The sequence below is a fragment of the Entelurus aequoreus genome, linkage group LG05 (assembly GCF_033978785.1).
Source record: "Entelurus aequoreus isolate RoL-2023_Sb linkage group LG05, RoL_Eaeq_v1.1, whole genome shotgun sequence".
NCBI classification, from domain to species: Eukaryota; Metazoa; Chordata; class Actinopteri; order Syngnathiformes; family Syngnathidae; genus Entelurus; species Entelurus aequoreus.
The window spans coordinates 762,806-775,305 of NC_084735.1; the positions used below are offsets into that span (position 1 = coordinate 762,806).

Sequence of the window (12,500 nt, forward strand, 5' to 3'; positions counted from 1 at the left end):
GCTGGGCAAGTCCAACGTGTGGACCTCCAGGCTGCCCCAGAGGGACCTGGTGCTGGACATCAGCAGCATGGACAAGCTCTTCAGCCGCGTGGACAAGTGGACCTTGCTGCAGCGCTCCAGGCTCGCGGGCATCAAGGAGCACGGTGGCGTGGAGGTCGGCCCCCAGGAGCCTCAGGTGACAACTTCCTCTCCGCTTTTTTGTAAGGGAAGCGTTTTGCTTCCTCCAAAAATGCAGACGTTTTGTCTTCAGGTGACGATTCTGCACTCCAAAAGGAGCATGAACATCGGCATCTTCCTCCGACAGTTTAAGAGGTACGACGAAGACAACCCGTTTTGGTGCGGTGAGACCATATCAATTGATATCGCCATGGACACGTAGTCTGTATCTGTCAGGTTCAAACACTGATGACATCTATTAAACGAGACAAGAAGCAAGGAATTAAACAGAGACAGAAATCAATTTGGTTCAATTGAGGAGAAAGGTGTCGACCTGTGACCTCTTACAGTGTCACCCACGCTCTAACGGAAAAGGTTGACGTCTCCTCTTTTATTTGGATATTCCCTGTTTACATAACAACAACTGTTTCTGAAGGAATGGGGGGTATGTAAAAAAAACAACCTTGTTTTTGGTCACATTAACACGAAAGAAAAAGATGCCTCGGGCTGAATTATAAAATACTGAATTTTTACACACGGAACTTTTTTTACACTGAAATTTTAATATACTGAATTTTTGTACACAGATTTTTTTACACACTGAACTATTTTTACACTGAAATTTTATGCACAAAATTTTGAAACACTGAATTTTTATACATTGATTTTTTTACACGCTGATTTTTTTACACACTGGACTTTTTTACATTGAAATTTTGAAATACTGAATTTTATACTGAACTTTTTTACACTAAAATTTCTATACACTGAATTTTAAAATACTGAATTCTTATACACCGATTTTTTTACACACTGAACTTTTTTTTTTTACACTGAAATTTTAAAATACTGATTTTTTACACACTGAACCTTTTTTTACACTGAACTTTTTTTACACTGAACTTTTTTTATTCTGAACTTTTAAAATACAGAATTTTATACGCTGAATTTTTAATACACTGAATTTTAAAATACTGAATTTTTATAGACAGATTTTTTACACGCTGATTTTTTTACACACTGGACTTTTTTACACTGAAATTTTGAAATACTGAATTTTATACTGAACTTTTTTACACTAAAATTTCTATACACTGAATTTTAAAATACTGAATTCTTATACACCGATTTTTTACACACTGAACCTTTTTTTAAACTGAACTTTTTTTATTCTGAACTTTTAAAATACAGAATATTATACACTGAATTTTTAATACACTGAATTTTAAAATACTAAATTTTTATAGACAGATTTTTTACACACTGAACTTTTTTTACACTGAAATTTTAATATACTGAATTTTTGTACGCAGATTTTTTTACACTGAATATTTATGCACTAAATTTTGAAACACTGAATTTTTTTTCACTGATTTTTTTACACACTGGACTTTTTTTACACTGAAATTTCTATACACTGAAATTTTGAAATACTGAATTTTATACTGAACTTTTTTACACTAAAATTTGTGTACACTGAATTTTAAAATACTGAATTGTTATACACCGATTTTTTTACACACTGAACTTTTTTTTTACACTGAAATTTTAAAATACTGATTTTTTACACACTGAACTTTTTTTATTCTGAACTTTTAAAATACAGAATTTTATACACTGATTTTTTCACACACCGATTTTTTTGCACACTGAATTTTTAATACACTGAATTTTAAAATACGGAATTTTTATAGACAGATTTTACACTGAAATTTTGATGTACTGAATTTTTGTACACAGATTTTTTTACACACTGAACTTTTTTACACTGAATTTTTATGCACATAATTTTGAAATACTGAATTTTTATACACTGATTTTTTACGCTGAACTTTTTTTTTTACAGTAAAATTTCTATACACTGAAATTTTGAAATACTGAATTTTATACTGAACTTTTTTACAATGAACTTTTTTACACAAAAAGTTTTATACACTGAATTTTAAAATACTGCATTTTTATACACAGATTTTTTACACATTGAACTTTTTTACACTGAAATTTCTATACACTAAAATTTTTAAACACTGAATTTTATACTGAACTTTTTTACACAAAAATGTTTTTACAATGAATTTTAAAATACAGAATTTTTATACACTGATTTTTTCAAACACTGAATTTTAAAATACAGAATTTTTATACACTGATTTTTTTAAACACTGAATTTTAAAATACTGCATTTTTGTACACAGATTTTTTACACACTGAACTTTTTTTACACTGAAATTTCTATACACTAAAATTTTTAAACACTGAATTTTATACTGAACTTTTTTACACTGAACTTTTTTACACAAAAATTTTTATACACTGAATTTTAAAATACAGAATTCTTATACACTGATTTTTTTAAACACTGAATTTGAAAATACTGAATTCTTATACACTGATTTTTTACACATTGAACTTTTTTTACACTGGAATTTCTATGCACTAAATTTTTTAAACACTGAATTTTATACTGAACTTTTTTACACTGAACTTTTTTCACAAAAATTTTTATACACTGAATTTTAAAATACAGAATTTTTATACACTGATTTTTTAAACACTGAATTTTAAAATACTGAATTCTTATACACTGATTTTTTTAAACACTGAATTTTAAAATACTGCATTTTTATACACAGATTTTTTACACATTGAACTTTTTTTACACTGAAATTTCTATGCACTAAAATTTTTAAACACTGAATTTTATACTGAACTTTTTTACACTGAACTTTTTTACACAAAAAGTTTTAAACACTGAATTTTATACTGAACTTTTTTACACTGAACTTTTTTACACAAAAGTTTTTATACACTGAATTTTAAAATACAGAATTTTTATACACTGGATTTTTTTAAACACTGAATTTTAAAATACTGAATTTTTATACACTGGATTTTTTTTAAACACTGAATTTTAAAATACTGAATTCTTATACATTGATTTTTTTTTTAAACACGCATTTTGCTAACAAGGTTTTTTCAATGAACCTGTCAGCATAATTTGTTGTAAATAAATTCAGTTCACAAAACTCGAACGCAAAAAAATTAGTTGCATAAATTCAGTGTAAAAAAAAAAAAAAGCTTTTGTAATAAACAAACAAATTAGACTCCATATAATGTAAACAAAATGTTGACCAAAGAACCACGGCTTTGTTGTGTACGCCACAAGAGAGTGAAACATCCTGAAAATGTCTCCCTCTGCAGGCCGGTGGCAGAAATGGTGGAAGACATCCGCCAAGGCAACTGGTGCAAGTTTGGCAGCGGCAAGCTGAAGGAACTTTGCAAGATGCTGCCTGAAGAAAGTGAGGTAGCGAACGCCCCGACTTTAATGTCACCCACATTGTGTGTGTTTGAAAGAAGTGTGTGTGTGTGTGTGTGTGTGTGTGTGTGTGTGTGTGTGTGTGTGTGTGTGTGTGTGTGTGTGTGTGTGTGTGTGTGTGTGTGTGTGTGTGTGTGTGTGTGTGTGTGTGTGTGTGTGTGTGTGTGTGTGTGTGTGTGTGTGTGTGTGTGTGTGTGTGTGTGTGTGTGTGTGTGCAGGTGAGGCAGCTGCTGTCCTTCAGCGGGAACCTCTCCCTCTTACCCGAGGCCGACCGCTTCATGGTGCAGCTGGTCCAAGTGCCGTGGTGAGTACCACTGTTGCGTATCAATACATGGCATGCAAGTACTCCCCCTGGTGGCCTTCAGCAGCATAGCCATGACGTCTCACTCCTGGCTATGCTTCCACCAATGATGATGAAGACATGCAAGTACTCCCCCTGGTGGCCTTCAGCAGCATAGCCATGACGTCTCACTCCTGGCTATGCTTCCACTAATGATGATGAAGACATGCAAGTACTTCCCCTGGTGGCCTTCAGCAGCATAGCCATGACGTCTCACTCCTGGCTATGCTTCCACTAATGATGATGAAGACATGCAAGTACTTCCCCTGGTGGCCTTCAGCAGCATAGCCATGACGTCCCATTTTTACACCCTTTTTTTTTCTCCTAGAAACGCTTTGAATCGGATAAAAAATGTGGGAGTTGTGGAAGTTTGAAAAATGTCCCATTCATTTCAATGGGAACTTCCTGGAAATTTGGGGAAGAAGCGGAAATTTTTTTGAAAATGATTAGGAGCATGAATGTCCTGAATGAGCTGAATTGGTCGGTGTTGGAATTGTTTAAATCGAGAAATGTTGAAGTAGTAACGTTTTTTTTATTTGAGAAATGGTATTACGGAATTTGGGGAAAAGCGGGAATTTTTCAACTTCTTAAACCAACTTGTTTTTTTTGTCCTGACTAAGAGGAATGTTTTGACAGTGGAACGCTTGAAATGGGTTGAAAAATGTGAAAGGAGTCATGGCACTGAAAAAGGTTGGAAATAAGGTTAGGAAAAAACAGGAATTCCTGGAAATTTGTTGAACGTGGAAAAATAGTTGTTTGAATTTCCAGGATGAGTTGAATGGGTTGAAGAATGTGGGAATTGTGGAAGTTTGAAAAATGGATCCTTCATTTTGAATGAGGAAAATGTCCCTAAAAACTGGGAATTGTAGGAAATCCGGGAATTTTTTTTTATAATTGTTGAAATGGAAGAACACAATTCCTGAACAGGCTGAATATTTTGGAGTCGAAACGGTTTGAATCGGATAAAAAATGTGGGAGTTGTGGAAGTTTGAAAAAGGTCCCATTAATTTCAATGGGAACTTCCTGGAAATTTGGGGAAGAAGCGGAAATTTTTTTGAAAATGATTACGAGCATGAATGTCCTGAATGAGCTGAATTGGTTGGTGTTGGAATTGTTTCAAATCGAGAAATGTTGAAGTAGTACGTTTTTTTTATTTGAGAAAAGGTATTACGGAATTTTGGGAAAAGCGGGAATTTTTCAAGTTCTTAAACCAACTTGTTTTTTTGTCCTGACTAAGAGGAATGTTTGGACAGTGGAACGCTTGAAATGGGTTGAAAAATGGGAAAGGAGTCATCGCACTGAAAAAGGTTGGAAATAAGGTTAGGAAAAAACAGGAATTCCTGGAAATTTATTGAACATGGAAAAATGGTTGTTTGAATTTCCAGGATGAGTTGAATGTGTTGAATCGGTTGAAGAATGTGGGAATTGTGGATGTTTGAAAAATGGATCATTAATCTTGAATGAGGAAAATGTCCCAAAAAACTGGGAATTGTAGGAAATCCGGGAATTTTTTTTATAATTGTTGAAAGGGAAGAACACAATTCCTGAACAGGCTGAATATTTTGGAGTCGAAACGGTTTGAATCGGATACAAAATGTGGGAGTTGTGGAAGTTTTGAAAAATGTCCCATTCATTTCAATGGGAACTTCCTGGAAATTTGGGGAAGAAGCGGGAATTTTTTTGAAAATGATTAGGTGCATGAATGTCCTGAATGAGCTGAATTGGTTGGTGTTGGAATTGTTTAAATCGAGAAATGTTGAAGTAGTAATGTTTTTTTATTTGAGAAATGGTATTACGGAATTTTGGGAAAAGCGGGAATTTTTCAAGTTCTTAAACCAATTTTTTTTTTTGTCCTGACTAAGAGGAATGTTTTGACAGTGGAAATGGGTTGAAAAATGTGAAAGGAGTCATCGCACTTAAAAAGGTTGGAAATAAGATTAGGAAAAAACAGGAATTCCTGGAAATTTGTTGAACATGGAAAAATAGTTGTTTGAATTTCCAGGATGAGTTGAATGGGTTGAAGAATGTGGGAATTGTGGATGTTTGAAAAATGGATCATTCATTTTGAATGAGGAAAATGTCCCAAAAAACTGGGAATTGTAGGAAATCCGGGAATTTTTTTATAGTTGTTGAAATGGAAGAACACAATTCCTGAACAGGCTGAATATTTTGGAGTCGAAACGGTTTGAATCGGATAAAAAATGTGGGAGTTGTGGAAGTTTGAAAAAGGTCCCATTCATTTCAATGGGAACTTCCTGGAAATTTGGGGAAGAAGCGGGAATTTTTTGGAAAATGATTAGGTGCATGAATGTCCTGAACGAGCTGAATTGGTTGGTGTTGGAATTGTTTAAATCGAGAAATGTTAAAGTAGTAAGGTTTTTTTATTTGAGAAAAGGTATTACGGAATTTTGGGAAAAGCGGGAATTTTTCAAGTTCTTAAACCAACTTTTTTTTTTGTCCTGACTAAGAGGAATGTTTTGACAGTGGGAATGGGTTGAAAAATGTGAAAGGAGTCATCGCACTGAAAAAGGTTGGAAATAAGGTTAGAAAAAAAACAGGAATTCCTGGAAATTCGTTGAACATGGCAAAATGGTGGTTTGAATTTCCAGGATGAGTTGAATGTGTTGAATCGGTTGAAGAATGTGGGAATTGTGGAAGTTTGAAAACTGGACAATTCATTTTGAATGAGGAAAATGTCCCAAAAAACTGGGAATTGTAGGAAATCCGGGAATTTTTTTTTATAATTGTTGAAAGGGAAGAACACAATTCCTGAACAGGCTGAATATTTTGTAGTCGAAACGGTTTGAATCGGATACAAAATGTGGGAGTTGTGGAAGTTTGAAAAATGTCCCATTCATTTCAATGGGAACTTTCTGGAAATTTGGGGAAGAAGCGGAAATTTTTTTGAAAATGATTAGGAGCATGAATGTCCTGAATGAGCTGAATTGGTCGGTGTTGGAATTGTTTCAAATCGAGAAATGTTGAAGTAGTAAGTTTTTTTTATTTGAGAAATGGTATTACGGAATTTTGGGAAAAGCGGGAATTTTTCAACTTCTTAAACCAACTTGTTTTTTTTGTCCTGACTAAGAGGAATGTTTTGATAGTGGAACGCTTGAAATGGGTTGAAAAATGTGAAAGGAGTCATCGCACTGAAAAAGGTTGGAAATAAGGTTAGGAAAAAACAGGAATTCCTGGAAATTTGTTGAACGTGGAAAAATAGTTGTTTGAATTTCCAGGATGAGTTGAATGGGTTGAAGAATGTGGGAATTGTGGAAGTTTGAAAAATGGATCCTTCATTTTGAATGAGGAAAATGTCCCTAAAAACTGGGAATTGTAGGAAATCCGGGAATTTTTTTTTATAATTGTTGAAATGGAAGAACACAATTCCTGAACAGGCTGAATATTTTGGAGTCGAAACGGTTTGAAGCGGATAAAAAATGTGGGAGTTGTGGAAGTTTGAAAAAGGTCCCATTAATTTCAATGGGAACTTCCTGGAAATTTGGGGAAGAAGCGGAATTTTTTTTGAAAATGATTACGAGCATGAATGTCCTGAATGAGCTGAATTGGTTGGTGTTGGAATTGTTTCAAATCGAGAAATGTTGAAGTAGTACGTTTTTTTTATTTGAGAAATGGTATTACGGAATTTTGGGAAAAGCGGGAATTTTTCAACTTCTTAAACCAACTTGTTTTTTTGTCCTGACTAAGAGGAATGTTTTGATAGTGGAACGCTTGAAATGGGTTGAAAAATGTGAAAGGAGTCATCGCACTGAAAAAGGTTGGAAATAAGGTTAGGAAAAAACAGGAATTCCTGGAAATTTGTTGAACGTGGAAAAATAGTTGTTTGAATTTCCAGGATGAGTTGAATGGGTTGAAGAATGTGGGAATTGTGGAAGTTTGAAAAATGGATCCTTCATTTTGAATGAGGAAAATGTCCCTAAAAACTGGGAATTGTAGGAAATCCGGGAATTTTTTTTTATAATTGTTGAAATGGAAGAACACAATTCCTGAACAGGCTGAATATTTTGGAGTCGAAACGGTTTGAAGCGGATAAAAAATGTGGGAGTTGTGGAAGTTTGAAAAAGGTCCCATTAATTTCAATGGGAACTTCCTGGAAATTTGGGGAAGAAGCGGAATTTTTTTTGAAAATGATTACGAGCATGAATGTCCTGAATGAGCTGAATTGGTTGGTGTTGGAATTGTTTCAAATCGAGAAATGTTGAAGTAGTAAGTTTTTTTTATTTGAGAAATGGTATTACGGAATTTTGGGAAAAGCGGGAATTTTTCAACTTCTTAAACCAACTTGTTTTTTTGTCCTGACTAAGAGGAATGTTTTGATAGTGGAACGCTTGAAATGGGTTGAAAAATGTGAAAGGAGTCATCGCACTGAAAAAGGTTGGAAATAAGGTTAGGAAAAAACAGGAATTCCTGGAAATTTGTTTAACGTGGAAAAATGGTTGTTTGAATTTCCAGGATGAGTTGAATCGGTTGAAGAATGTGGGAATTGTGGATGTTTGAAAAATGGATCATTAATCTTGAATGAGGAAAATGTCCCAAAAAACTGGGAATTGTAGGAAATCCGGGAATTTTTTTTTATAATTGTTGAAAGGGAAGAACACAAATCCTGAACAGGCTGAATATTTTGTAGTCGAAACGGTTTGAATCGGACACAAAATGTGGGAGTTGTGGAAGTTTGAAAAATGTCCCATTCATTTCAATGGGAATTTCCTGGAAATTTGGGAACTTCGGGAAAGGAGTTGTTTTTTTGAAAATGCTAAAAAAAAAAAAGTGAAATAGAAAGTGAATGTTCTGAATGAGTTGAAATGGTTGGTGTTGGAATTTTTCAAAATCGGTCGAGAAATGTTGTAGCAACATTTTTAAATGAGAAATGATATTATGGAATTCCAACAATTATTTTAAAAAATTCCCGGATTTCCTAGAATTCCCAGTTTTTAGGGACATTTTCCTCATTCAAAATGAATGATCCATTTTTCAAACTTCCACAATTCCCACATTCTTCAACACATTCACATTCAACTCATCCTGGAAATTCAAACAACCATTTTGCCACGTTCAACAAATTTCCAGGAATTCCTGTTTTTTCCTAACCTTATTTCCAACCTTTTTCAGTGCGATGACTCCTTTCACATTTTTCCAACCCATTTCAAGCGTTCCACTGTCCAAACATTCCTCTTAGTCAGGACAAAAAAACAAGTTGGTTTAAGAACTTGAAAAATTCCCGCTTTTCCCAAAATTCCGCAATACCGTTTCTCAAATAAAAAAACGTTACTACTTCAACATTTCTCGATTTAAACAATTCCAACACCAACCAATTCAGCTCATTCAGGACATTCATGCTCATAATTTTTCCAAAAAATTCCCGCTTTTCCCCAAATTTCCAGGAAGTTCCCATTGAAATGAATGATCCATTTTTCAAACTTCCACAATTCCCACATTTTTCAACCACATTCAACTCATCCTGGAAATTCTAACCATTTTTCCAAGTTCAACAAATTTCCAGGAATTCCTGTTTTTTTCTAACCTTATTTCCAACCTTTTTCAGTGCGATGACTCCTTTCACATTCCTCTTAGTCTGGACAAAAAAAACAAGTTGGTTTAAGAACATGAAAAATTCCCGCTTTTCCCCAAATTCCGTAATAACATTTCTCAGATAGAAAAACGTTACTCCTTTAACATTTCTCGATTTTAACAATTCCAACACCGACCAATTCAGCTCATTCAGGACATTCATGCTCCTCATCATTTTCCAAAAAATTCCCGCTTTTCCCCAAATTTCCAGGAAGTTCCCATTTGAAATGAATGGGACATTTTTTAAACTTCCACAATTCCCACATTTTTCAACCGATTCATCACATTCAACTCATCCTGGAAATTCAAACAACCATTTTTCCACGTTCAACAAATTTCCAGGAATTCCTGTTTTTTTCTAACCTTATTTCCAACCTTTTTCAGTGCGATGACTCCTTTCACATTCTTCAACCGATTCAACACATTTACATTCAAGTCATCCTGGAAATTCAAATAACTATTTTTCCATGTTTAAACAAATTTCTAGGAATTTCTGTTTTTTCTAACCCTATTTCCTTTCACATTTTTCAACTCATGTGAACCGTTCCACTGTCAAAATTCAGGACAAAAAAACATGTTGGTTTGAAAAATTCCCGCTTTTCCCAAAATTCCGCAATACCGTTTCTCAAATAAAAAATGTTTACTACTTCAACATTTCTCGATTTGAACGTTTCCAACACCAACCAATTCAGCTCATTCAGGACATTCATGCTCCTTATTTTCAAAAAAAAAATCCCGCTTTTCCCCAAATTCCCAAATTTCCAGGAAGTTCCCATTGAAATGAATGGGACATTTTTCCAAGTTGCACAATTTCCACATTTTTCAACCGATTCAACACATTCAACTCATCCTGGAAATTCAAACCATTTTTCCACGTTTAAAAAATTTCCAGGAATTCCTGTTTTTTTCTAACCTTATGTCCAACCTTTTTTCAGTGCAATGACTCCTTTCACATTCTTCAACCGATTCAACACATTCACGTTCAACTCATCCTGGAAATTCAAAGAACTTTTCCCACGTTCAACAAATTTCCAGGAATTCCTGTTTTTTTTCTAACCCTATTTTTTTTTCACATTTTTCAACCGTTCCACCGTCAAAACATTCCTCTTATTCAGGACAAAAAAACACGTTGGTTTGAAAAATTCCCGCTTTTCCCAAATTCCGCAATACCATTTGTCAAATTAAAAAAACGTTACTACTTCAACATTTCTCGATTTAAACAATTCCAACACCAACCAATTCAGCTCATTCAGGACATTCATGCTCCTCATCATTTTCAAAAAAAATTCCCGCTTTTCCCCAAATTCCCAAATTTCCAGGAAGTTCCCATTGAAATGAATGGGACATTTTTCCAAGTTGCACAATTTCCACATTTTTCAACCGATTCAACACATTCAACTCATCCTGGAAATTCAAACAACCATTTTTCCACGTTCAACAAATTTCCAGGAATTCCTGTTTTTTTTTCTAACTTTATTTCTAACCTTTTTCAGTGTGATGACTCCTTTCACATTCCTCTTAGTCAGGACAAAAAAAATAAATAAGTTGGTTTAAGAACTTGAAAAATTCCCGGTTTTCCCAAAATTCCGTAATAACATTTCTCAGATAAAAAAAAACGTTATACTTCAACATTTCTCGATTTTAACAATTCCAACACCAACCAATTCAGCTCATTCAGGACATTCATGCTCCTAATCATTTTCAAAACAATTCCCGCTTTTCCCCAAATTTCCAGGAAGTTCCCATTTGAAATGAATGGGACATTTTTCAAAGTTCCACAATTCCCACATTTTTCAACCGATTCAACACATTCACATTCAACTAATCCTGGAAATTCAAAGAACCAGTTTTCCAAGTTCAACAAATTTCCAGGAATTCCTGTTTTTTCGTAACCCTATTTCCTTTCACATTTTTCGACCCATGTCAACCGTTCCACTGTCAAAACATTCCTCTTAGTCAGGGAAAAAAAAACTTTTCCCCAAATTTCCAGGAAGTTCCCATTGAAATGAATGGGACATTTTTCCAAGTTGCACAATTCCCACATGTTTCAAGCTATTCAAGCCATTCCAACATCAACACATTCCACTCATCCTGGACATTCAAACTAACACTTCCCCGAGTTCCAAACCAAATTCCCGGTTTTCCTGGAAATTCAAACTCTTCAACATTCCAACTATTCTTCCCTTCATAGTTACGAGGAGCTCCTGAAGATGATGGTGCTGCGCGAGGAGTTCTTGCCTCTCATGGCGGAGGTGAAGAACTCGCTGGCGGTGATGATCAGAGCGGCTAACGGTAGCACAGGCTAGCATCGCCACCTCACTTCCTGCTTTGCCTGACGTTTAAAACACCAACGATGTCGCCCGCAGAGCTGCTGGACTGTGACGACCTGCACGCCGTCATCCACCTGGTCCTGAAAGCCGGCAACTACATGAACGCCGTCTGTGCTCCTCTACCTTTTTCTTTTTTTGGTTTATGAAGTGTCACCTCCCACGTCACATGCCGCTCCTCTCCCGCGCAGGGGGGCTACAACGCCGACGCCATGGGCTTCAGGATGACGTCGCTGCTCAACCTGGCCGACACCAAGGCCAACACGCCCGGCATGAACCTCATGCACTACGTCGCCAAGGTAACGCCAGCGACGTAGTTCGGAATCCACAATAACCACGTGAGCGTTTCCTCCCGGCAGCAAGCGGAGGACATCGACGCGGCGCTGCTGACCTTCCCCGGCCAGATGGAACACATCGCCATGGCGTTAAGGTGGGCGCCCCTTCTTATCCCACAACCATCCCCCCGCCTCCGGTATGAAGTGTAACCACGTGACAGGATCTGCAAGGAGGAAGTGGTGGCGGACTTTGAGCGGGAGGTGAAGAAGCTGAAGGAGGTGAAGTTGTACACCATCCGACATCCCGCCCTCTTCCAGCAGATGGAGACATTTTTCACGGTAGGACTGACTTACAGTAGTGTGGAGGTCACATGACACCGCCTGGTAGGACTGACTTACAGTAGTGTGGAGGTCACATGACACCGCCTGGTAGGGAGGTCACATGACACCGCCTGGTAGGACTGACTTACAGTAGTGTGGAGGTCACATGACACCGCCTG

At 35.9% G+C, this 12,500-nt stretch overlaps 1 protein-coding gene across 3 annotated transcripts in view; it reads left to right on the top strand.

The window, feature by feature from the left end:
• Positions 1-12,500, top strand: part of LOC133649535 (FH2 domain-containing protein 1-like) — a 24,603-nt gene that overhangs the window by 6,594 nt on the left and 5,509 nt on the right. For all 3 annotated transcript variants that reach the window (XM_062046124.1, XM_062046125.1, XM_062046123.1), the window contains exons 2-10: positions 1-175; positions 251-312; positions 3,358-3,460; positions 3,691-3,776; positions 11,590-11,690; positions 11,765-11,835; positions 11,917-12,024; positions 12,085-12,155; positions 12,222-12,339. The exon at positions 1-175 is cut by the window's left edge and continues 203 nt beyond it. In XM_062046124.1, the coding sequence (XP_061902108.1) occupies positions 1-175; positions 251-312; positions 3,358-3,460; positions 3,691-3,776; positions 11,590-11,690; positions 11,765-11,835; positions 11,917-12,024; positions 12,085-12,155; positions 12,222-12,339 (895 nt within the window). The remainder of the gene's footprint in view (positions 176-250; positions 313-3,357; positions 3,461-3,690; positions 3,777-11,589; positions 11,691-11,764; positions 11,836-11,916; positions 12,025-12,084; positions 12,156-12,221; positions 12,340-12,500) is intronic.